Here is a 26585-nt window from a genome sequence, read left to right as displayed (position 1 = left end):
GGCCTGCAGCCTGGGGGCGTGTGAGGAGGGAGTTTGTGCTTCACGGTGGTAATCAAGCTGCATATGTGGATATAATAGTTGAGTCTTGTATGTTTAAAAGCAGGTTTGTACTTCTGTAATGTAGAGCTAAAGTACTTCAGCAGGGTAGGTTGGTACCATTATCCCCATTTACTGTTGGTATAACTGAGGCCCAAGGTCCAGTCCCATGACTCGGGCCAGGTCTATGCTACAGAGTTAGGTTGATATAAGGCAGCTTCTGTCGACCTAATTACGATGGTGTACGTGCTACAGCCTTGCTCCTGCTTATGTAAGTGCCCAACTACACCGACATCATAATTACACCTCCACGAGAGGCGTAGGGCTTATGTCGGTGTAATTAGGGCGACACAGTATCTGTGTAGACTCTGTGGGTTACCTGCATTGGCTGTTGGCTGTCATTCTTGTCAATTTCATGGCACCCTGCTGGAGCTGTGAAATTGATAGGAAAACAAGGTTCCCAGCTTGGGCTGTCACCCTGGGGTAGGTGGGGACCTCCAGCTTAGAGACTGGCAGCTGCTGGGCTCCCTGCGCCTGACCAGGCTGCTCCCCAGTCTCCCTGTTCCCCTCTGGGCTGCTGCCTGGACTCCTGGCTCCGAGATGGGCAGCTGCCCAGGCTCTCTGTTGCCCACTGGGAGCCCGGTTGCACTGAGGCTCCTGGCTCCCTCCGGGAACCTGGAAGCCACCTGGGTTCTGGGTATGGAGCTCCCTCCTGGGAGCCTGGGTGTCTGCCGTGCTTCCAGCAGGGAGCCGAGAGGCTAGGGGGGCAGGGAGCCCGCGGAGCAGCCGAACTCCCAGTGGGGAGTTGCGTGTGGAGCTGCAAGCCTAGGCTCAGCCCTCCATACTGCCCCTCTTAGGTCAGTGGAAGCGCTCCTGGTGAGGACATGCAGCACTGCCAGAAGGAGAGTAGTGAGGACACGAACCACTGCAGTAATTACTAGGGTGGTTGTAAGTCAACCTAACATAGGTTGCCTTAAGTTTGCAGTGTAGACAGGCCCTCAGTCATTGGAATATGCTGACTCCCTGCTTCTACACAAAAAGGAAGTGGCTACTACATTATACTTTGCCTCTGGGCAGCAGTCTTGGCTAAGACACTTAGAGCTTTAGGAGCACAGGATTTGCCGTACGGGAACACACTATGGAGCCTTCTGATGGGGTATCCTGACTCCAGCAATTATCCTTATTTCCTGCTTTGGATGTAGGCACATTTCCCCACCTCAGCTGCTGCTTCATCCCTGAGCCACCTGTCAAATAATGTTCCTAGCCAATTGTGCTGTGAACGGCTTGTGGGAGAATCAGAGGCCAGTGACTTCCAGTCCAAACTGAGGCAGGCCAGGAGCAGATGGGGCTGATTGTAACACACAGAGGAGAAAACACACTTCCTACCCAGACCTGGTGAAGTCTCTCCTCTGAAATGTTTTAACACTAATTAGACGCTGCATACTTGGCAGAACCACCCATTTGCGTTTTGTACAATGGGAGACTGTGCAGCCTGTTTGGGATTCTTAAATTTTTCTATCAAACTGTTGGGCCCCTTTTTAAGGGCTCAGTTAAAAATAATCTCCAGAACTGCCTGAGCTGGGCTCAGGGAAGAAGGATGCTCTTGTGGTTCAGATACAGAACTGGGTGTGAGGAGACCCAGGCTCTGCTAAAGAATCATTTTTTGACCTTGAGCAAGTCACTTGTGACTGGATGCTTCAGAGGTGCTGAGCACTTGTGCTTCCCATTGAAGTCAGTGGGGGCCGGGGGAGCACAGCAACCCTACAGATCAGACTATTACGTGCTTTGTGTGAAATGTAGGGGCTAATGCCTACTTTACACGGGAGTTGTGTGGTTGGTTGTAAAGGGCTTCATGATCCTTAGACGGAATTGGAAAGTATCTTTCTTATTACAGCACGTCTCTCCAGGTAGAAAATGCAGAGGAATCTTCCTGGCCTGGAGAACTAATGCTTGATGCGGCTCAGCAGAATTCAGTGTAGGGAAGCTTTGGTCTCAGTCCAGTCCTAGGGGACCCATGACCACACCACACCACTTGGCATCCCCATGGCAATCTCAGCAGAGAGACCAAGACCTGTGTGGCCCTGGAGATGGAAGTTCCCTCTCCCATTTAGAGCTGGTTTCTCCGGGGCAGGGTTGAGACGTGCTCTCTGAGCAGTAAGGGGGAAGCTTGCACCTATTCTGGGGACAGAAGAATTCAGTCTCCAGGCCTCTGAATCCAGCAGCTTTCACCAGCACTACGGAGTCACGGGGAGAGGTGAGGAGGGGGAAACACTGCACTTCTGTTGCAGCTTTAGCAGCCTGTCCAGGTAACTGACACAGATTCCACTCGGATTCTGTGCTGCTGCTGGATGACATGACCATGGGCAGGTCTTTACTGCTAATCCTTGTTCGACCAATTCTGAAAGTGTAGGTTTAAAATGTCCCTTTGTTTGATCAAGCCCTGTCATCTCTCTAATGAGACACTTGTTCTTTAGTATTTTACAGTATATAAATCAAAGAGAGAAGCACAGAGACCGTTGGATTGGGGCTCTGACATCCACCTCTGTTCCATGTAAGTAGGAAATAGTTTCCTCTGAGTTATTAGTTTGGGGAAATGCCTTGACTGGTGTCTATCCAGCCTGCGGAGTCCAAGCCTCCAAGCACGGCTCTTAATGTATGACCTTTACACTTTCACACTGGGACCAGCCAGGATTTTAGTCCCATGTGACACTGGAGCGTATCTTTGCTCCCTTGCAGGACTGTGCCTTACAGCTTGCATTTTTTTCTACACATCCTTGTTGGACTTGCCAAATGCAGGGACTGGTACCCAAGGGCCGTTGAAGTTTTGGAGCGGCCAGGGTATCAGCCCTGCTTTCTGTCTACAGCAAGTTGTAAATGCCATGGCAGAAGTGAGTTCTTGGAAGGGATTTGAATGAGCCATGGGGACGATTTGGTGAAATCGTTTAGGGAGGCCAGTAGTGTGGACGAATGCACAGACGTGAGTGGGAGAAGGGAACAAAGGCTGGCAGCAGTGGTTCAGGGAGGGGAATGGGTGATAGAGCCTGGAGTATGAGGATAAGGAGCTTGAACTTGAGGCATTGGGGAGCCAGTGGCAGGATTGTAACCAGTGTAATTCTCATCTAAGCCAATTCCTTTGAGGCACTTTGGATCCTATTGCAGATCTGTAACACCTATTGGGGGTGTCAGGTTTGCCCCTGAAAAGCCTAGGCACTCCTCAAACTCGGGAGACTCTTCAGGCCCCCAGGGAAAGGTTGGGTGCCGTTTGGGGTGGGGATGTTCATTTCAGAGGAACCTGCCTTGAAGATAGAGAAGCATCTTCAATCTCCTATGACTTCCCATCTAGAGCTTCCTGTGACTTTATTATAGGTCATTTGTTTAATCTGATTAGCCTTGTTACATGGGGAGGGGGAGGAGGGAGCTTGCTGAGACAGTTACTTAGCTGCATGTAATGTGCTTTGGGGAAGGGCAGCTTGAAGAAATAGGAACGTTACAATCCAACTTAGTGTATTGTCATTCCCTGCCTTCAGCTGCTCTGTTAAACAGCTGCAATGTCATCCCCCAGCCCCATGAGATGGCTGCATTTCAGTGGAGGGTGGAGAACCTCTGTGAACCCCCACATCTACCTCGGAGGATTTGAGATCCAAGGGGGAAAAGGGCTAGAGCAGTGCAAAGTATAAGGGAGCTGCCCTTGGCAAGGCAAAATGAGATTCACTTACGGCTCCCGGTGGGCATCTGACACTGCTCGCGGCATGGAAATGAACTCGTTAACTAGGGCTGATGAAGTTAGGCTTGGGCTGTGCATAGGTTTGGTACCAGCACTATTATGGTTGAGAGGAGACGTTTTTTTAAACTGATTCCAGTTAAAGCAGTAAAATCCCTAGTGGCCACAGCTGCATTGGTGTAAAGGTGCCTTACAATGGTATAACTTTCTCTCATTAAGAAGCCTATAGCTCAAGAAGGCACCTTTATACCAATAACTGCACCCACCCTAAGGGGGCTGTGCTGCTTTAACTATATTGGTATGAAGTGTTTACAATCTGTGTGAGCAGACAAGCCTTTAAGGGCCTGACTTTCCTCTTTAGCGTGCAAGGGTCTCACTCTTGAGGTTTCACTTGTGTGCAGTCTCTGTGCTCAGCCCAGGCTTGCATGTTACACTTTGATTGTGTCAAGCATGTGCCTTACAGTTTCCCCCTAGATAGTCAGTCAATCCCGTCACTTTCCAGAGCACTGAACTCTCACCCCCCTCAAATGCTATGCTACAGCTGCGTGCCAGCCATGGTTCCTGGCTACCACACAAGCTAGTGAAAAATACCCCACTCAGACTGGTTGTAAACACTCATTGTGCCTTTTTGAGAATATACTTCCAAGGCAGAAAGCTTCTCACGTCTCCAGTGGCTGCTGGCTTTAATGAGGGATTTCTTGCGTGGGTAAAGGTACTGTGCATGTGGACAACTTGGTGGATGGAAGCTGTTTGTGTTCTTCCCGTTTGCAGTGCATCTAATCTATGGGCCCTTGGATCCTGTTAATCCATATCCAGAGTTTCTTCAGCTCTACAGGTAAGTCTCATGGCCACATTTTAGGCACAGCTAGAGACTGATTTTTGATGCAGTGGCTGCTGTGGTGAAAGCACGGGAAGTCACTGGTTGCTGCGGTAGTTTCAACACGTCTCAAAACACCACTCATTTTAGATGACTTGAGTTTAGGATCCGAACTAATCATCCATTTGAAAATGACAGCATTAGACTTTTCTTCATCGCTGTATGAGATCATTAAATTGTTCAGTGTTTCAGTACATAACCAGGAATAACTGGAAATCTCCCACTGCTGAATGTGAATTTGGAAGAATCCGTCAAGGGGAGATGAGAGTTCCAGTCTGGTGTGGATTCAGTTAAGGAATAGGTTTGGGGTAAACTATAGTCTGAGCAGGATCTTAAATCTGTAATTGATCTAATGGCTACGATTAAGTAAAACATGCCTGAAAAATTTGAGACCTTTGCTGTAAATTGAAGGAGCAGCTCTCTTCCTGGGGTGGCTTCTGGCAGTGGACACTTTAGTTGGGCTCTCACTCAGTCTAAGGGACATCTGACCACGCATGGTGTATCATCATGGTATAGCCCATACTCTATGGCAGTGGTTCTCAACAGGCTGCATAAAAAGCACTAGCAGAGTACAAACTAGGGCTATTAATCGCAGTAGAATACCAATTGAAATGTATTAAATATTTTGATTTCAGTTACAATACAGAATACAAAGTGTACATCATGCTCACTTTATATTACAAATATTTGCACTGTAAAAATCAAAAGAAATAATATTTTTCAATTCACCTCCTACAAGTACTGTAGTGCATCCTCTTTATTGTGAAAGTGCAACTTACAAATGTAGATTTTTTGGTACATAATTGAACTCAAAAACAAAACAATGTAAAACTTTAGAGCCTAACAAGTCCACTCAGTCCTACTCCTTGTTCGGCCAATTGCTAAGACAAACAAATTTGTTTACATTTACAGGATATAATGCTGCCTGCTTCTTATTTACAATGTCACCTGAAAGTGAGAACAGGTATTTGCTTGGTACTTTGTAGCCAGTGTTGCAAGGTATTTACGTGCCAGTTATGCTAAACATTCGTATGCCCCTTCATGCTTCGGCCACCATTCCAGAGGACATGCTTCCATGCTGATGATGCTCGTTAAAAAAATAATGCGTTAATTATTTAGTGACTGAACTGCTTGGGGGAGAATTATGTCTCCTGCTCTGTTTTACCCTCATTCTGCCATATATTTCATGGTATAGTAGTCTTGGATGATGACCCAGCACATGTTGTTTAAGAACATTTTCACTACAGATTTGACAAAATGGAAAGAAGGTACCAATGTGAGTTTTCTATCAGATAACTACAGCACTTGACCCAAGGTTTAAGACTCTGAAGCGCCTTCCAAAATCTGAGAGGGACAAGGTGTGGAATATGCTTTCAAAAGTCTTAAAAGAGCAACACTCCAATGTGGAAACTACAGAACCCGAACCACCAAAAAAGAAAATCAACCTTCCGCAGGTGACATCTGACTCTGATGATGAAAATGAACATGTGTCAGTCTGCCTGCTTTGAATAGTTATCAAGTAGAACCTGTCATTGGCATGGAAGCATGTCCTCTGGAATAGTGGTTGAAGGGACGTTTGAATCTTTAGCACATCTGGCCATAAATATCTTGCAATGCCGGCTACAACAGTGCCATGCAAATGCCTTTTCTCACTTTTAGGTGATATTAAAAAAGAAGTGGGCAGCATTATCTCCTGCAAATGTAAACAAATTTGTTTGAGCGACTGGCTGAACAAGAAGTAGGACTGAGTGGACTTGTAGGATCTAAAGTTTTACATTTTGTTTTTGAATGCAGGTTTTTTTGTATATAATTCTATGTAAGTTCAACTTTCATGATAGAGAGATTGCATTACACTACTTGTATTAGGTGAATTGAAAAATACTGTTTTTTACAGTGCAAATTTTTGTAATAAATAAAGTGAGTGCTCTACACTTTGTATTCTATGTTGTAATTGAAATCAATATATTTGAAAATGTAGAAAACATCCAAAAATATTTAAAGAAATGGTATTCTGTTTAACAGTGCAATTAATTTTTTCAATCACTTGACAGCTCTAGTACAAACTAAAATTTAATGCAGACAATGACTTGTTTATACTGCTCTACTATATTCACTGGAATGTCAGTACAATATTTATATTTCAATTGATTTTTTTCTTTGGCACAGTGCCTGGCAAAAACACAGTGGTGGTATAAAAGCATGCAGACTAAGTGGGTGATAATGTAATGCCAATGCTAACAGAGGTACCCCTTTGGTTAAGAATGGCCACACAGGATCACAAGATCTTATTGCAGTTGTATGGACCACTCCACCTCTTGGAGCAGTCTTGAAGCCTAGTCTGATTACTTGTCTACTCCAGTGCTTGCTCTCTATTGAGCATGCAGTTACTAGCTGTTCCATTCTTTCAACAGGAAGGTGCTTCCCATGTCTACAGTCTCTGTTCTGGATGACCACATTAGCCACTATCCACAGCTTGAAGATCCTATGGGCTTCCTGAATGCATATTTGAACTTCATCAACTCCTTCTGAGCAGCTACGTGGTCTTTCCCTCTCATGCTTTGGCTCAGAGGTGTTTGGGAAAGATCCTGCTTTTATTTCCAGACCGGACACTTACCTTTCCTGTGCAGAGTGATCTTAGACTGCTGCATATGTGTAAGGAACTGAACCTTTGGACACTGGGAAGGATTAACCGTGAGGGAGTTGTGAAAGACACTGTGAACATCCAAGGGAAGTTACTGATAGTAGTGCTGGTCCTGGGCCAGAAGGGAACTAGTGGTAGGTCACAGGGGGAGGAAAGACAACACTGCTAATCATGCTATTCCAAGACTCCTTCCCTCTCCTTGTGGCCAGAAGAAGCCCGGCCTATTCCAGGAAGCCACATGCCAATTAGCTTGTTTCTAGAACAGTAAGTAGATCTTTCTCTTCTCTGAAAGTGCATTTAACTGAGCTACTGAACAGACAAGTTTTAAAATGGGAAAATATCTACATTATAATTAGTTGTCAGGCATGGTTACCTAATTCTTCATTGGAAGGGCTTGTCTACACATTAACTATACTGCTCTAGTTAGGGCAGCAAAATCCCCTTCGTGTGAATAGTTATACTGGGGTAGGAGCACTTCTCTTGGTAGAACTGTCTACAGAAGGGCTTTTACTGGCACAGCATCTCCCCTGACTAGCCCAGTTATGCCAGTAAAATGTAAGTGTGGAACAGTCCTAAAAGGCAAGTTTCCTTAACTACTATTAGTAGTAGTCAACTCCATAATGTAATTGTAATAAGGGGCAAATTAAATTGCACTGTAGCCTCTACAGTGCCAGAATCAGCCTGAAGCATAAAGTCAAGAGGGCTCTTTACTTGAAGTGTTAGATAAATGGTGTAGTATACACATAGCTTAACAATCCTAAAACTGATTGCCACTCTTAAAGCAATAGCTACTTAAAACCCCAGGAATTTATAAAGTATTAAAAGCAAGTTTTAAAAAACCCCGAGTAGGGGCTCTGCTGCACACAGAGGCTTTATGTGACCTCCTACTGGGGAAAGTAGTATCTTTCCTAAAGAGTTGCAAGTCCTGCCCCTTAAAAGGGACAGTGTTTAACTCAGTTTTAGGCTGAAGGTTCAGAACTGAAGTCATGTCGTACTTCTAAACTTTACTTAGTTGTTCCAGCACTGAAGTTGTATGCCTTTCACACAGCACCAGAGGCAGAAACATTTCAAAACTGATTGTCAAGCCACGTTGGCAGGAGGACTGAGAACCACTGCTTTTTGCAACTGAACAGATTTCTAGTTACTAGCATCTCCTCAAGAGGAAAGGTTTTCCAGTAGGGGCTGCTTTGTGCTGAACTGAGGTTTGTCAGTTGCTATGGCAAAACTTTTAACGATTCTATTTTATTAGCAACAATTCAACAACTTGAAACTGGAATGATCAATGTTTATTTTCTGTTAATAAAAATCTGTTTTGACAAAAGACTAATTCCAGTTTGTTTTTATCCCCTATCAAGTCTTGTAAGGTCCACAGATGCAATCAGTCAGAGGAACATATAACTGATGACCAGGGTAGGGGTAAGATCCAGCATTAAGTATGTTACAGAGACCAGCCAGAGCTGCCCTTACTGCAACCTCATACAAAATGACAAAGAATAAAAACTCCATGCAGAAGGTCAGACAGGACAGAGCCAGGCTGTTTAAGATCCTTGAGGTGAAATCCCCCTGCAGGTATTAAAAATAGCATGACTTAGCCTACAGAGGCCAAAATGACATCTACTGGTGTTTCATCCTTGCTCCTGACAGTCACCTGCATGGTCACTCCATCACCTAATGCCAGCCTGGATCTCACCAGCACATCATAGCCACCTCTGTACACACCTGGGGACAAAGAGCAGGATATTGAGTAGATTAATGAAATAGCTCCAGTAGTTACCCTTCAGTGACTCAAAGCCCAGCCTGTGAACCTGACAGCTGTACAGCCACAGCCTAAATAATGGAGGAATTAGTTAAAGCTGCAGCCACCTACAGCATGGAGCAAATGCTTTCAGCCAAGTAACAAGATTCAGACACACCCTCCTTAAAGACTGCTAATGTCAAATAGATTCAGGTTTAAAATGTGTGACACAGTGGATTAAACACAGGGCTAGCACCTGAAGCCCAGGCCCCTCCAAAGAGGTAGTGATCATTCCTGCTACATGCCCATAAGCAGAGCTGCTCTGGGTTCCGAGCCACAGCTGAGAAAGGAAGAGCCTGTCAGGACTCACTTGAGCCTTTCCTCCTACCACTGTGCCCCTTGCGACATTAAAGCAACCCTGGAGAATTAGCCATTTCCCTAAGGATTAGGGCTCTATGCACAGAACTGTGTTCCAAACCCTATTTAATAGTCACTGTATATACAAACTCCCACTGGAGTCACTAGGAATTCTGTGCACGGAGCAGATACAGAATCTGAGCCCTGAGAACTGGATACTATAGTTTTAAATGCAATTTTCTATTTTACTGTTAATAGCAGAATAAGAGAGTAGAAATAAGTTGAGTCTTTCCCATTTCATGTATCCCCAAAATGTGAGAGGAACAGGGAGTGTGTCACCAAATAAGTGCCTGGAGTGTTAGGGCAGGTTTTTAGTGAGCAAGAAGATGCACCAGGAAACTGAGAAGTGCTCTGGGGTGTTCTGGCCTGCCCCTGGAAAGCTACTGGGGATGGGTAAGGAGCTTAGATTAAGCATTTGACTGCAGGTTAGATCCTTTCAGAAAGGGGTTTAATACACTTCCTGCTGACAAAAAGCAGCAAGGAAAGAAAAGATGGAAAGGTCTAGGCTGAGGTGCACCTAACAGCACCGTGTAAAGGCAACATGCTGTTGTACATAGCTCTCTAATCCATTCTCTCTCAGTATTTGAAAACAATCTCTTGACCCCCTGGAAATTTCAGTGTAATCAGTTTGTGTTGCAGAGGAGTATGGAAACAAACCCATCAGTGGTGGATGCTTACCAGCTAGATACAGCGTGTGGGAATTTTTGTTCTCTGGCACTTTATCGGACCTCTCACATGGCTGCATGCCCAGGAACTTGATGATGTTACTGACAGCTTCTGCATTGAGAGATTTAAAGAGGAAAAAAAGGTTATTTTTACATAGTCTGTTAACATTCTGATGTCAAGTTTCCTGTGCAACTTTAATTCACAGTTAGGGTTTAGCCAATCTAGCTCATTAAGTGGGGTGCGAAGCCTCGGGGACTTGCCAACCTTTCATTACCTCTTCCCCCATCACAAATAGTCACTGAAAAGTGCAACTTTTCCCCCAAGCCACTACTTTTCAGAAGGGAGGTGGGTAGTTTCCAAACCCATCATTGCAGCACACAGCCATGCAGCTGCCACACTATGGGTACTCAAATTTACCAGGCCCCAGAAGGATCTTTCTAAACTAGCATAAAAAGTCTCTCCCCGAACACCACACATATTGTTTCCGCAGCTGGACAGTGTCCCGTCTGGGTTACCAAACAATTAGGGAGAAGGGATCATCTCACCATCAAGGGTTTTAATTGAACTGAGAGCAAAGGTTTCCTCTTTCTCAAAGTCATCTCCTACTTCCTCCCAGGCAGCTGCGAAGTTGGGCTTTAGGACCTTCTGAATATGATCTGACACTGTTACCTCCAGATCTTCCAGCTGGCAGAGAAACAAGGGAGAATTTGGGGCTGCACAGAATCACACACAAAAGGATCTTCAGTTTATGGTACGTCTACACTTGGAGCTGGAGGTGTAATTTCCAGCTTGGGCAGATGTACACACGCTAGCTCAGATTGAGCTACTGCACTAAAAATAGCCCTGCAGCCTCTGCGGCAGGACAGAGTAGCTGCCTGAGTACATCCCCAGGGTCCCAAGGGGGACTGTACTCAGGGCGGCTAGCCCATCCCACTGCTCACACCACCACAGCAATATGTTATTTTTACCTCACTAGCTTGAAAGAGTTCACACACATGTCTACCGCAGCTGCAGATGTCCCCTCCAGCTTGAAGTGCAGACATAGGCTTACAGAGCGGGGAGGAAGACAGCAGCATAGGATATAGTTATGACTGGTACAGGCCCAGTACTCTAGACTCATTTCAGAGGATAGCTGCAGTTTAACATGTGCATGAAGGCCCTAGAAAGTAGAGGCAAAGTAATGCTTGTGGGCTTTATTAGCAAGACTTAAGACTTTTAAACAAATGTCAGTGAAATGAGCTCCCTAGCAGAGGTGCCATCCAAGAAGCATGCTCAATTACTACAACTGGAGGACACGTTCTAGATCCTATTATAAAACTAGGAGAAGTTACCTTGCAAGAAGCCAAGAGCACAAGGGAAGACTTCAACTCCCCAAAGCCTGAGGAGTTACTTTGTATGCCAACACATGAACCTCGCTGAACAGAGAGTCAAGCCACAGGGAGCTTCTAATCTAGAATGCAGACATGACACAAGAGTGCAGGCAAACAAAATAGGGTGGGGGTAGGGTTGGACAGGGTCACACAAATAAGATGAACAAAGTACACGTAAATGGAGTCACCGAACAAAGATTTGGCAGAAGCGAGGTTTTAGGAGGGATCTGAACAAGGCAAAGGGTGAACAGCTGGAATGATTTTGGGATGGTGTTCCAGGCAGGAGGGTAGCAGAAAAGAGTGTGGGGTAGGGAAGACACAAAAGGAGACTATGGCAGAGTGATCAGAATCCCATAGGGACAGGAAGACACACACACTTTAGGTGCGGCAAACAAGACTGAACTTACCACATATTCATCATCATAGCCATCGTCCTCTGGCACCCCTGTGTTTGGGTTGCAGTCTCGGACTGTAAATTTCATTGTGCAGCTGAAAGTACAAGCGACTGGGAAAAGGGGAGAGAATCAGGAGCGTGTAGTTTCTTTTGTCTAAACTGAGTGCTGAAGCTCTCCTTTCCCATAAAGGGAATAGCAATAGCCATACCAATGATCTCCTCCCCAAGATAGAGATGTAGCAGGTTCCCCAGGTAGCCTGGGAATTAACACCACAATTTAGAGAGAGAGAGTTTATTGGGGAATTTTACACTAAATTTAGGGTAAGGGAAGTTTCCCAGACAGGGAATATGCAGAAATTAAAGCACACTGGGACCAGCCAATGCCCTTTAAGACTTTGGAGTCAGATCAGATAGGTGTTCACAGCCATTAGAAACCACTGCAATGTTCTCTTGCCATATCGACTATGATCTAGAAACCTGAACCACACTTCAGTGGTCCAGCCTAATTCTAAAACTTCCTAATGACATTAAAGTGTAACAAAAAATCCAGTCCCAAATACAATATTTAACCAAGTTAAACTAACCTCAAGCCCAGTGGGATTTTTACTACGAATGAAAGGCAAAAAACAGCCTCTTCTACCCTGGAAGAAAATTCTCTCAATCCCATACATCAATGATTTTAACCCAGTGTATGGGACAGAGAACTGCACCAGTAAAACATCTCAATCTCCTTTACACCTAGAGATACTGTGAGGCCCATCTTTCTGGCCATCTTTTCATTTCAGTTTGAATTAGTGTTACAAGCCCTGTCACTACAGCTCTATGTCTAATACATCTGATGGAAGAGGGGATTCTGATCTGGTTCATTACCTTATCGAAAAATTACAAAAACTCATACATTCAGTTCATAAACCAAGGGAAATTGGCAATAATGCAAAAATTAAAGGAAACAGTTCAGCTGAATGCTGATACTCTGGCAAAATGGGCCACAAAAAGGAGGACGGTTACAAATTTAAGGCAGGCCAAGACAGAGTATCACAAGCGTCTAGGGAATGACTCTCTCCCAGTTCGGGAAAAGAGGTAGCACCAGGCTAAAGGGGCAAAGCTTGGTGGAGGTACAAAGATCAGTCACTGCGGTCTTTGTTTAGACGTGGGCAGTTAAACAACAGTAACAAGAGTTTAGCTATTGAGTGAGTAACAGGACCCATGATGTGTACAGGAATAACTGACAAGTTATTAGACCAGGCATACTAAAAAGCCTAGGGAACAGGGGATCCAAAACTGAACCACCTAATTGGTCTCAAATGGAGACAGTGATTGGGACAAGGGCACCTATCCGAAAATTGGGTTTGAAGCTTGGACCACTGAATTTGAACAAGACATCTGAGTGGCTGAAACAGTGGATGAGCTAATAATTGGCTTGCATTTCATAGCAAGGGAAAGATAGAGGCTTGTTAAAACCCGTTTTGAGATGCAGGGTTTCAGGGCAATCTTTGCTACTAAAGCTCTTGCAGCTCTGAAACAAGAACTAATCCCTGTTTGTTTGCTGAATTTTTCTGACAAGCAGAAAATAGTAAGAAAAAGGGAAACCATTTCAGTGGTCAGCAGGGCGGGATTTAGCATTTTTTAGAGCTGAAAAAGGCTCTTGGGTCTGCTCCTGTTTTGGCCTATCCTTGGTTCAAAACCCCCTTCATACTGGACACAGATGCTACTGCTTACAGTTTTGGGGGACAGCTTGGCTACCTCTCCTGAATCTGAGACTGTAGCTGTGCAAGTTGAGTCTGGAAAAGTTCCAGAGGTGAATTCCCCCATTCAAATAGAACAGCCAGTAAATGACACAGAAATGACATTCCAGAGGGGCTGGCTGAATGGGGCCTGCTCCCTCACACCCTGGTGGTGGTAAGAAAGTCCAGCAGAGAGCGAAATATCCCACAGCGGGTTGGGTGGAAATAAGGAATCAATTTGGGTTGGTGATGTGAAAACATCTTGATAGAAAGACAGAGCACACGTGTAAATAATTAACCTAGTATCATTTGTAATTTGTTAAACTGTTTGTTTTCTTTCTGTTTGGAACGGGCCATATAGGGGGCTGCCACCATTTTGGGCGCCAACAGGACAATGGGTGGAGCTAAGACGGGGAGAAGGATGTAGCCATACGGAAGGAACAGCTGAAAGCACAGCGTCCAACCCCGGAAGAAACCTGGGTAGAGGTTTTTGGGTCAGGGGGATGTGGGCAGGATGAAAAGAGCGTTCCTGGTGCTGTGAGCAAAAGAAGCTGTTTCATGCTATTTGATTCCTTCTGCACTCAGAGACGCAGGACTTTGATCGTTCTTTGTAAATACACAAACCTGTGTCCAAGAAACACCTAGCCACAATTTCTACTCCCAACATTCCCCACGGCCCCAAAGCTGCTCGGGTCGAAAAAGGGCAACATCAGGCTGATTCTGCTCCTGTGTTTCGTTTCAGGCAGTGTCCATATTTTCCAGTTTTCTGCTTTAATAACCTCAAGACAACAAGGAAAACTCAGTGTCCCCTTGTTATTAACTGCATTGCTCCACCTCCTTTAACATATTTTTCTTTCCATCATCCAGTGTAGCTGTATGTATTTCGAAGTGTATATATTATTTTGACTAACTGTAGATCCTACACAGAACACTAGTGATAGTTTACAGAGTAGCAGCCGTGTTAGGCTGTATCCGCAAAAAGAAAAGGAGGACTTGTGGCACCTTAGAGACTAACACATCTATTTGATGCATTCAGTGGAATCCGATGAAGTGAGCTGTAGCTCACCAAAGCTCATGCTCAAATAAATTTGGTTAGTCTCTAAGGTGCCACAAGTCCTCCTTTTCTTTATACTAGTGATAGTGAAACTTGAAAACAAAAACAAAACAATGGTAGAATCTAACATCAAGACATACAAAATTAACACATTAAATGCAAATCCTAAGCATCTCGCCAGCGTTTCTTTGAGAAGTCATTCAAGTGGCCTACACATGCAAAACATTATCCTTCCATTTGGTACCTGCAGTGGGATCATCCTGGGGCAGTCGGACGAGAGTGTAACACATGCCCGGCTGGTTGTAAGAAAGGCTGGCTGCTGGGATAGAGCGAATCACATCGTAAGCATCCGATGGTTCCATCTGCACAGTGACCCTCTCTAACAACTGGTCATTTAGAGTGTTTGTGCAGTCGAACTGCAAAAGTGAAGCATAAAGAGGAGGGGACTTGAGTGCAAACACTTCTCTATTAAACATTTTCTGAAATCAGCTACCGTATTGCCATAAACATGGAGAACATCCCACCTCATTACCAATCATGCTCTCTGTGGTCCTGATGGCAGGGAGAACTCTACAGACTGACTCATGTCTCCCACACTCTTCATTTTCAGGACAAGACTGCTCTTCACTAGCCTAGAAGCAGAAGACTGGAGGTCTCCAGGTGTCACAAAGACTCAACTTGGTCACCACTATAGCTCCCACTGGGACAGGATGTTCTTCTCCAGCACACACTAAATACCAATGCATTCATGAAATACCCAGTCTCTGAAGGGTCCCTTTGGAACTCCAGCAAATGTACTTGTCTTACCTGGAAAACCATATGATTAGTGAACACATGCTTAGTACAGCAAACAAAGTATTCTGTTTCTGCCTCTGTAAGCTGCACTGGCTCAGACGACTTGAATAAGGGACCCAAGCTCTTAAACTCGGGAATGGCAGCCAGTTGCTCTGCACAGAAACAGATGGACAGTGTTAGAGACCTTCCGGTGACGGGTCTGAGAATCACCTCCTTCCCTACCAGTGGTAAAATACTTGGCCTATCCACACCTCCCTCCGCTGGTCTTCAAGCATTAGAGCAGTGGTGCCCACACGTTTCCTCTCATGTCTCCCCTCCCCTCAGTAATGGCATGTGTCCACACCCGCATGGGCCAGAAGTGGAGCTGCAGCCGGGCTGGAGGCTGAGAGTGGAGTCACAACCAGGGGCAGAGGCCGAGCTGCAGCCAGGAGCGGCACTACGACAGGGGGCAGGGCTGGAGTGGAGCTGGGGGGCTCCCTCCATGCACACCCGCCCCTCCCTCCTGAGGGCTGACTTGGGCCCTGCTGTGCCCCCCGAACCATCCCTCCGTGCCCCCCAGGTGGGCATGCCCCACAGTTTGGGGACCACTGCTTTGGAGACCTCTTCCCATACCTTGGAATATGTCGTGGAGGGACGGAGCAACTTTCTCAGGCTTGCTGGCCACTAGTGCAATTTCTGCAGGAAGAGAAGCAAAGATACTGTGTGGTAAAGTTCCTCAGAAACTCATTTCAGGCCCCATTAAATCTTCCCCTACAGATTCACTAAGCAGTCATGTGTTCCACACATTGTACTGCATGTTGTTTCTCATCCACTTTTTTTCACGCACTAATCAAAGCATCGCCTCTTCTCCTCGCAGTCTGTGGCCTCCCAAGAGAAGAGAGATTAGTGAATCACGGTAACAGAACCCCACCTTTGGCCAGGAATTAAACACTGTTGCCTTCACCAAACATATTCGGAATGCAGGTCTGACTCCGACTCCACGCCTACTCCAGCTACTGTGCATAATTCAGCAGCTGAGCTTTGTTGTATGAACACAGCATTGCACAAGACAGGCTACCACTTCTCATAAGGCACCAGCTTACTATTTACTCTGTTCTCAGGAGACTGTATCATTAATCTGATTCCAAATCATTAATTTCCCCCACCCTCCAAGATCTAATGGCTAGCATGAAAGAATTATATAAAAGTTATTTCTAAAACACTGGGAGATCAGAAATGTGTTAAGCATGAAACACAAAACTAGCAAAACCCTTTTAAATATTTTTGGTTTACATAGCTCTTCCAACCCTTTAAAGATCCAGAAGCTGTTCATAAATTACACACACAGCAGCTCGGATACGCATGCGCCTCTGGGGTAGAAGGCAGCAGCAAACACTGCACTAGAGTAGGAGAGAAGACTCTGGGCCAAAGACACTGGGGCAGGCAAACCACTTCTTCGTATGGAAAATGCCCTGCTTTCCAGTGTCAAGGAGACGCAAACAGGACCTCATCAGACCAAACACACCAGGAGCTAGGTGGTATTAAATGTATCCATCGCCAAAGGGTGATGGCTGTGCTGACCCCGCTGTGACTGGAGCATGCAGCTTCAGAAGTCCCCCAAGTATTGGGATCATAACCTTGATGCTTGGTCTATGAAGCCAGCCCCTTCTCTAGTAGATGCTACTTAAAGGAAGCCTGAATATTACCTGCTTTCTGTTCAAAGATTGGTGCAGTAGCTAATGGAACTGTCTTCATGTCAAAAGGCTTGTCAGAAGGCTCCAGTGTGTACTGGTGCAGGGCCTTCTCCATCCCAGGAACGGAGACGGTCAACCCTGCAAAATATAGGTGATTAATACAAAGGGTGTCTGCTTCACGTTAGAAACTACAAGGTGCGGGGAGGAAGCAGAACACACAGTGCTCACTACACTGGTAAGAATTTAGGGCTGTCTACTTAATTGGAAGCAGTTGAACAGTCCCAGAATTTGATCATCAGGCCTGTGTCTCAACTACCTATCTTCTGAAACCACACAAGGAAAACATTAGAAAGGGCTTAAAACTCCTCTACATCCTTGCAGTTGGTTTGTGTCAGTGAGTTGGATGCATGGAACAGCCTGGCATAAATACAATCCAGGTTTAGTTTAAGAGAAGAGGGCAAAAAGCATTTTAACCCCATGGTGAGCAGAGCACTGCAAATGCCTTCAGATGTTAAAGAGCTTAAAAAGTCTGCTCTCAACAAGGCAGTGACAGAAAACTGGCACATAGATGGCACCTGAGGACGGAAAGGGTTGACATGCAGCATGAATACATCGTCCTAGGAATGGCAAACTGTTCTGCAAATACATTGTGTCTTAATAATAAATCCTTTGCATGTACAACATTTCATCCAGGGACCCCAAAACACTTTACAGCCAACCACCAGCCCCCTCACCAAGATTGCCTTTTCACCTTACTGCTTGTAAAATGGGGGATAGGAGCCTTGTCCAAAGTCACACAGCACAGCAGTGCTGGAAACAGAACCCAGGAATCCTGACTCCCAGTGCCTATGCTCTAGCCACTAGACAATACTCCCTCCGCAACTATACATTACGTAGTATTCAGATACTTTACTCAGAAGTGTTAATGCCACATATGTTTGGCTCTGTTCATTCCAGACATCCTGACTGGAGTTATCCGGGTTGCATTGGAAATGACTGCTATTTGTAATGGAATCAACCCAGAAGATGAAACAACAACAACGTACAATAAGAAATGTGCTGCATTCACTTCTATTACCAACCATTAAAGATATAGGCAGCGTTCAGTGCAATCTGCCTCTGCTGCAACACGTTTAGGTAGAATGTTGCTCTGTCACGAACTTCGTCATCGCTGTCCATCATACACCTGTTTGGGGAATGAGCGCGTTAGGGTCAAAATGGTTCAAAATCCAGCACCATGGACGAAAGTCTGCGCTTGATACTGCAATGCTAGCCTAACCCCTCTGATGGATTTACAGATTACAGGGGAAAAAACCTCACACAATATTATAGCTGTGATCTATGTAAATACTCTGTGCCATCCCCCATCTCTAAAATATTAAAATCCAAGTCTGTTTAGCACAGTAATTCACTTGGCTTCCTTGTGCACACAAGAGTCTTCTCTATTATGTATATGGCAGTCACTTAAAGAGTTCATACTCAAGTGCAACATATCAAAGGAACTGAGGAGACCAACAATTGGGTTGCTACCCTGTAAACCTGGGTCAGGTTACATAAAGAACACACCTGCAGCCCATATTTTGGGGCTACTGATTCTGAGAGGGGTTTGTAGCTGCGGCCTGGCCTGACATGAATAATTAACACATGGAGGGAGGCCTCATTTTTTGGAAGATAGAATTAGGAACATAAATGACTCATCAGGTTGAAAACAGAATGTTTATGCTAAATAAGATAAATAAATAGGTCAGTAGGCTAAGTTGACTGAATGTCTGAGCCAGCTAAGATAAGAGGGAGAACATGCAGGGAATTATTTAATATGAAATAGATAACAAGGGAAGTTAGTCATGTAGAGATGAGGTAAAGAGGAAGTCAAACCACGGTCAATGCGTGGACAACACATGGTGCACAGGGATTGGTTCCTGCAAAGTAATCAAGCCAATCCAAAAATATGTATAAAAAGGGAGACGGTTTCTGTATAACTTTGGAGCGGTGATGTACCCTGCATCCATCCCCCCTGCATTTGAGTTTGGTCAACTCAGCATAGCACTGCTGTATGCCAAACAATGATATCTGAGAGGTGAAGGCTGGAGTCAAACGAGTTCTTGGGAAGCCGAACGGAAAGAGGTCATGGAGGGAATCCCAACAGGGTTTTAAAAAGTTTTATTGTCAGATACATGAACCACAGAACGGGGACACATACATCAACATGGCTATCCAGTCATCTTTTAGGAATTCAGTTCTAGGTAGATTACTACTATATACACAGGGTACCTTTCACCCTAAAAGACCGCAAAGCACATTTCATTACCCATTGAATTGCTGCCCACCACTGAAGTGAAACATGCTAATTGTTTTAAAATACACAGCAGTGCTACGTAAGTGTAGGTGACAAGTACAACTGACTGTACAGAGAATATTAAGGCGGCTGGATGGTTTTACTGGACATTGCACAGGACTGGGAGCCTGGAACACCTGAGTTCCAGTCCTAGCAGTCATTATTTGGCCTTGGGCATGTTACTTAACATAACAGTAAAGGGAGTTAGTACCTATTGCTTCATGGGGCACAAAAGCAAAAACATCTGTAAGTCACCCCCTAGGTGAATTACCCACAATGGCATGTTTTAAGAACAAGTTCAACACCAGGAGTGACTCAAAGGGAATAATGCCACCTTCCAACTCTATCTCCTGTTCAACATATTGGTTCACTTCTAGTCAAGTACTGATTTGGCTTGATCCTGTTTAGTGTATTAAAGAACAAAGCACACGCACTGGCATTTACTCTGCTCACCTCTGCAAAAGCACCAGGATGCTTGGAAGAAGGCTCTCATTCTGGGCCCCAAACTTCGCTAACGCACTCACAGCAGCTAGACGAGAAAACAAAGGGATAGAAAAGGTGTTCAATCTGTAGCCAGAAGTCTATTCCAAAACATGCACACAGGATTTTTAAAGCAAGCATGTATGCGATTGTCCTGAAGCTACGATCAGGGAGGTTTCTCTTAAAATCTGTGCTTCACCAATTGTAGACCGTCACACAAGGGTTTGAAGAAACATCCTTTAATACTAAAAGGCACCTGGCCAACAACCCTGGGGCCTGCCCTTCAGTCACAGAAGAGGGACAGGATGGGAAGCACCAATACAATCTTCCTCGGCATCATACCCCACTACACTACTTTGCCTCAAACCAGTTCTGGAAGAATTATCTAGCAATGAGGGTAGTTCAGTCTCCATAGCACGTTCCAATCCTTGGCTGCTCTGGCACTTGCCGTCATGGGTGCAAATACACACGTGCCCATTAGAAAGTACACTGAAGCAAGCTCGTTTTCCATAGGTGGCAGTCACTTTCCTCGCTACTGACCTGGGACACCAGATTGGAACCAATGACTTCAAGATGAAAGGCTCTGTATCCCAGTACCTATCCCCTAAAGCAGCCAGTCCAAGCTAATAAAAAAAAAACCCAACTTAATTTGACTTCAACTCTGGTTTTGAGGGAGCTTTATATATGCAAAGGAGAGAATTTAGCTCTTTATTAAATTTCACTTTTGAAGATCCTTCTGATAGAAAGATCTGTGGCTACAATGCTGAAGTTTCTGTACAACAGGTCTGTGTTGGGGTGTCCACCCCCAATTAATTGCCCATGCTGCACTTGGAGGAGCAACCTGGGAGCAGGGAATTAGACAGGAGGCTCAGCTGGACTGGAAGTGGAGGAACCTGTATAAAGCCCAGGAGCTGAAAGCAGAAAGGGGCTGCACGGGAGTAGTCTGCAGTCACTCCTACAGTGAAGGGAGGTGTTTTGGGGGCTATAGAGAGTAGCCTACAGTCACTCCCGGGGAGGAGGGAGTTTGGGTTGGCAAACCCAGGGAAGGGGGAGAGCCAGAAAGGTAGGAAAGGCTCAGGGGAAACTCAGCAAGATATGGGTTAGGGCCGACCTTGGCTGCTGCTGAGAGAGCCCCTGAGCTGGAACCCAGCATAGAAGGCAGGCCCAGGTTCCCCTGCCAGCCACTGAGGGAGTGGCACTAAGAGGCAGTGAATGGGAAGACTGCCCAGGATTGCTTGAGAAAGACTTTGGTATTCCGGAAAGGGAAAACACATGACGTGACCTGGCCAGAGGGCTGAGTCATGAAGAGGCAGCAGCCACCCCTGGAGTGAGAGTAGGGCTGCAGACCCAGAAAGAGAGGCAGCGGACGGCATGCAACTGCAGATAGGGGCGTCGACCAGGAAGTGGTGCCGTCCTATCAATGAGTGGCGCACCCCATGACAAGGTCTTTATGGCTCCCATCGGATGCTGCGTATCTGGCCCCAGGCCTCAGTGCTAAAACAATGGCACTCGGTAGAATAGGATTCAATACAATACAATCTGTTTCACAACAGAAATGTAAGCTCAATTTTAATTCCCCTTCCTAACATACTGGCTCAGAGTGGAGTGATCTAAGGGGTATGAGTATATTCCACTCTAATCTGAAGGTGGAGGGGGGAAAAGGCAACTGCCTTTAAAAACAGTCTGAAGATTCTCTGTGGGAGAAAGGAGTGCAACAGATTTAAGAGGAGAGTTCTCAGAAGAAAAATCACTTTTCCACAGAAACAAGAGACACGCACTTCAAGTCCTGAATAGTGTGGCTTTTATGATGCCAAATCTGATCTGTACAGATTCATGCATCAACTTAAAAGAGTGGGTAACATTTCTCCTCCTTACTCATTGTTGCTACTTTACTTTTGACATTGATGCTCACAAGGGAAGAGTCAGAAGGTAACAGCTATACATAGCAGATGATGATCACACCCCCTAGAGTAGCAATATTTAGCATTCATGCTAACATGACATGAGAAGAGTTAATGCAAACAGCCAAGAGCAGGCACAGTGAGAGACAGCTATGGACTTTTCCTTTAGAGCACCCATTCCCTCCCACCCCAGCACCTTGTTCCAGACTCCAAATTTGCACACATGAAGCCAATCAAGTATTTAATTGCGTAGCTTACCAGCTCTCACTGCTTCGTTCTCCAGAACTACCCTGTTGAAGATGAAGCGAATGTATTTGGATGGGGATGGGGTCCTTGGCCCTTCTTTGCCCAACAGGTGAAGTATCTTTGTGGCTAGAACAGTGTGTTCACAATCTTCAATGAACTCACAGAGGTGAGCCAAGCCTGATTCCTTACTCTCAGGATTCTCCTCTATAATGCTGATTATACAGTCCACAATGGCTCGCTTGTACTCAAAGCCACCCTAGGACGGAAAAGGAAAGGATGCTCATCCTGCAGGTGCTGCTCAGAATGCAAAGGCAGCCCTTTATTGTACAATAACAGGTGCTCATTTGCCCTCATGCTATGAATACAGTTTCCCTCCATTAAGGAAACAAAAGTGTTCATATACACACAGAATCGGAGGAGGAGGAAGAGGAGGAGATGGGCTGGGTGTCCTCATAGGTCCTTCCCAGCTCCCTGAGGCCAATGCAGGGTTGTTCTTGATAATACATTTTATAAATGTTTATCCAGGCCAATTTGTGATGTACCAAGCGATTATGTCGGCTGATCTGAAATGTGGCAAAGTCACATATCAGACAGCTCAGGAACCGAAATACGCAAGGTCTTGTTCAGCAATATCAATCAAGCCCCACTGATGCTGTACAACCACCAAAGGAAAACACTAGCAACATCGGATTCCCCCTATACCACCACAACTACATGCTAGTAACTACATAAGAAAGGCTTTAAACCTACGTCATCCCTGAGCATGTTGGAGAGGAAGGTCATCATTACACTGTGTTTCCGTGGGTATTTCTGGCACAGAGCACTGATGGCCTGCACTACCACCACCTGCAAGACAGAAGAGGACACAGGACTTTAGTATCATGCATTAAATTCTCTATGAAAGGTAAGAAGCTTCTTGCAGACACATCACCTCAAGCTGTGATCTTGCCAGACATAAGCTCAGCATTCAGACAGGAAAAGCTAGGGGCTAGTGATTCAGAAATGGCACTCTTACCTCCAGCTCGGTACTGAGCCAATGTGCTAGCATGATGCTGGAGGAGCGGTTTTGAGTTGGAAGTCATAGGCCTCTCCACTTAGAAATGGGAGATCCTATAATGCTTTTGGAAAGGGCAGGGATGATTTTCTAAGAGCCTGGCCCAATTTCAGTTTGGGTAATTGTGTTGTGTTATAAACATTCCCTCTGCAGTTTCAAGTAGATCTAACATTCATCCCCTCTCCTGTCTTACAGTGAACAACGATTACATAGGTTTGTTGTGCACAGGTAGACAGTTGCCACATCTCAGCAACTACATTTCACTGGGTGTGTGTGACGGGTGAAGCAATTCCTGTATCGTTATAGTGTGTCCCCTCCCATACTCCATGGGGGACAAATTAACCAATGATTTTAAGAGGAGCATCTCCTGCAGATCTCTGCCTCATTCTGGGGTCCAGAGGAATAGGATGTGATTATGCTATTAAAGACTGATCGGAAGTACACAGGGGGCAGAGGTAAGAATGTGTAGGCAGCCTTCATTTTGGTATTTCCTGTCGAATGACAAGCCTTAGTAGGTTTTTTCTGGAATTTGATATAGTTTAATATCTGATAGTTCACACAGTCTCTAAAGTGTGCTGGGGTACACCTGGGTCAGATGTGCTGGATATACATAAAGATCATTATCAAAACTTAAAACCATCCTTCCTCCCACAAGACCGTTACAATCGACAGTTCCTTGCTACAGTGGTGCTTAGAGTGCATTGTAGTTCAGTCAACAGCAGACGGAGAGAGTGTTTCTTATCCCACAGGATTTTATCCCATAGGCTCTTTGGGGAAAAGGAAGAGAAGCAGAAAGGTGGCCCTCTGCTTTTAACAGACTGTATCTCAAGAAACGCCAGCTGGCTTCATGGTATAAGGCTAAATGACTGAAGGCTTCTCTGCAACTGGGAAAGCTTCACAAAACAGGAGGAGGAAAATCTGCAATAGTAAAGGTCAAAGGCCTCCCATGCCTCACCTTAAACTCATCTGATATTTCTGACACAAAGGAGGAGATCTGTTTCATGAGCCTGTCTACACTGCTCTCGCTCCCTGTTTTCAGGAGTGTGGTGATGGCCAGAGTAGCGATGCTGCGGTTTGAGTCAGTAATCAGGTTTTCCAGGTCCAGGTTGCAGGCAGTTACTGCGGATGGGTGCTTCATAGCCACCTGGAAAGAAAAAAAATCTGTCAATAATATACTAGAGCAAGGATCAGAACATTTGCTTTCTGTTCATTTATCGGGGCCTAGTGCTTGCAGAACAAACTGGCCACATATACATAGGCCATGGCTGTCAGCAGGGACCACACCAGACCCCTTGATTTTCAAAACACACAGGCCTCAGGCTCTCACTTGAGCTGCAGAAAACTCCTTTAGCTGTAAATAGCAGGTAGTTATAATGAGCGGAGCCAGAAGTAGAGGGAGACATGGTTACATGCCCTACACCAGCGCAGGACACTTGGAAGGGTTGGTTGGTATGGTAAGCACTGGTGTTGCTCTACTTATGTGTTCCTAACCTTTGCAGTTTGCCAGCTTGAAGTCAGGTCAGATTACTGTTTTACTCACTCCACACACTTCCAATTCAGACACTAAATACAGGCAGCCAAACCACGAGAGTTAGCGATTAATGCTTTGTACCCCAAACTTCAGAATCCCTACTTTCCTATGGTAGAAAGCACTGATTTATAGCCATAGCAGATCACAAGTTATCCAACTATAAGGTGTCATGAGTCCCTTGATCCACAACTGAGCATCACTAGCCTGACTACTATCGGATAGTTTTTTGTTGTAGGGGAAGGCTGATCTGTCAGCATGGAGAGACTGCTCATAAAGTAATTACATGAGTAACAGTCCTACTTCCTTAGGAAACACCTTTCAGCACAGAAGTTTGGTTTCCTTTAATGCTTTGCTTTGCACACTAAGATTTATACCTTAACACTTGCTTAAGAGATCTCAGAAACTCACCTTGTTAAGGGTCCTTACAGCTGCATATCTCAAGACAGGTTTGGGAGAACTACAGAAGAGCTGCAACACTGAAAATAAAGCATTTAGAGAAGTGACTTATGATGTAGGAGTTTACAGAGTAGAGTGTTTCAACAGTCACTGGCTTCCAGTGCTGCAAATCCAGACACTAACATGCCTGGGAGAAAAGACCAATAACCTTGTGACCAGGATACACTTCAAGAGTGCAGCAGAGAACTACTTCAGATGACATACAAGGGGTAACAGGTTCTGAATGATGCAGACTGGACCACACTCCAGTACACAGAGCGAAACACATAAGCATCGCACAGTTCCAGTCAGTTTCACCCACATCTGATGCTGAGAAAGAGATACACCTGGAAGAAGCAGGGGCAACTAGAGAGAAGAATGTCCAGTAGTCCGCACACATAGGTTGGCTCTACTGTTGGGGCATTTAAAGGTTCTAGTCAAATATGTACTGCTATCTATCTCCTCATACTGTTACATTCACCATCCATCAACAGTTTCCTAGTCTCCCAATCCAATTTAAATTTCACCTCCCAGTTTTCAGCTTATTTCAAAGACATGAGCTTTTCTACCACCTGGAGTTCATATCTACCAATCCACCCTCCTCAAAATCTTCCTCTGTCCCCTCCCCACACCCTGACTTCCCTTAGTTAGGGAGAGGATAAAGTATTCTGTCCCTTTTTGGTGACCAGGCTCTTGACCATTCTCTTTCACCCAAAGTCCAAGTCATTTCCCATCCAATTGTTTCTAATTTAGGAGAGAGTCAGGAAAAATTACAGTTGCAAATATGAGAGAGAAAATGTATTCTTGTTAGTAGTTAATATTTTAATGTATAGTATAGCAGATGTTACACTTCAATTTCCTGGTTGTGTGATCTGCCACCTTGCCTAGCCTTAGTCCTACAGTATGACAAACCAAACCTACCCTGATCTCCTTCACTGTTAAAATATCTTAGCCAACAAATCGTGCAGCAATAAAGTATTTCCAGAACATCCCAGCAGCAGAGGGCACAAAGGGTTCATTCCTTTACTGACCTGACACAGCAGGGGCCAGCTCCCTTGGTGTGCAGTTTGGAAGATGGATGATTGCAGAGGCAGCTTCGTAAATAACCATCTCATGTTTATTTCGCAGACAGCTCTCAATGAAGTCAAACAAGGGACTTTCGTGCCTGCCAATGAAATGGAGTGCATACAATTTCAAACAGAGGCACTCTTTATTTCATAGTAACGTGATGAAATATTTATTAACAAGTTCTGCTACAACACTATACGGATCTCTTATCTGGGGACTGACATGCAATCAGATTTTTTTTAAGCTAAAGTCATTAGTTACAGTATTGACTCTGCTAGAACATAGCTCAAACAATTCACATTACCATGTTTCCCCACTTGTAATACAAGACTAATGCTTGGATACCCAATAGCACACTATAGTATGGTTCTATTAGAGAGTATATTAATCTCTAAATATGTCCAGACACTCATTCCATATTCAACAAGTCAG

The 26585-nt window shown here is 45.1% G+C and overlaps 2 protein-coding genes across 3 annotated transcripts in view; one reads left to right on the top strand and one right to left on the bottom strand.

Moving 5' to 3' along the window:
• Positions 1–8454, top strand: part of MEST (mesoderm specific transcript) — a 32983-nt gene extending 24529 nt beyond the window's left edge. Inside the window, exons 10-12 of one of the 2 annotated variants that reach the window (XR_013348370.1) lie at positions 2511–2587; positions 4470–4592; positions 7046–7130. Coding sequence is in view for 1 of the 2 variants with exons in the window: in XM_077837431.1 (XP_077693557.1) it covers positions 2511–2587; positions 4529–4592; positions 7046–7163 (259 nt within the window). In the remaining variant the exon portion in view is untranslated. Of the gene's footprint in view, positions 1–2510; positions 2588–4469; positions 4593–7045 lie in introns of both variants that reach the window. The other variant, XM_077837431.1, reaches the window with a different exon arrangement.
• An 85-nt stretch (positions 8455–8539) lies between these two features.
• COPG2 (coat protein complex I subunit gamma 2) overlaps positions 8540–26585 on the bottom strand; it is a 37115-nt gene continuing 19069 nt past the window's right edge. Inside the window, exons 10-24 of the mRNA XM_077837421.1 lie at positions 26117–26250; positions 25059–25126; positions 24075–24263; positions 22816–22911; positions 22078–22321; positions 19892–19967; positions 18186–18289; positions 17116–17241; positions 16043–16105; positions 15443–15582; positions 14880–15051; positions 11871–11968; positions 10639–10777; positions 10106–10204; positions 8540–8994 (exon numbers count right to left, since the gene is read on the bottom strand). Coding sequence (XP_077693547.1) covers positions 8864–8994; positions 10106–10204; positions 10639–10777; positions 11871–11968; positions 14880–15051; positions 15443–15582; positions 16043–16105; positions 17116–17241; positions 18186–18289; positions 19892–19967; positions 22078–22321; positions 22816–22911; positions 24075–24263; positions 25059–25126; positions 26117–26250 — 1879 coding nt within the window. The 3' untranslated portion in view covers positions 8540–8863. The remainder of the gene's footprint in view (positions 8995–10105; positions 10205–10638; positions 10778–11870; positions 11969–14879; positions 15052–15442; positions 15583–16042; positions 16106–17115; positions 17242–18185; positions 18290–19891; positions 19968–22077; positions 22322–22815; positions 22912–24074; positions 24264–25058; positions 25127–26116; positions 26251–26585) is intronic.

Source organism: Eretmochelys imbricata, chromosome 1 (assembly GCF_965152235.1).
Source record: "Eretmochelys imbricata isolate rEreImb1 chromosome 1, rEreImb1.hap1, whole genome shotgun sequence".
Classification (NCBI taxonomy): domain Eukaryota; kingdom Metazoa; phylum Chordata; order Testudines; family Cheloniidae; genus Eretmochelys; species Eretmochelys imbricata.
The sequence above is the reverse complement of the archived record's forward strand: the minus strand, read 5'-3'. Positions and strand labels throughout refer to the sequence as shown.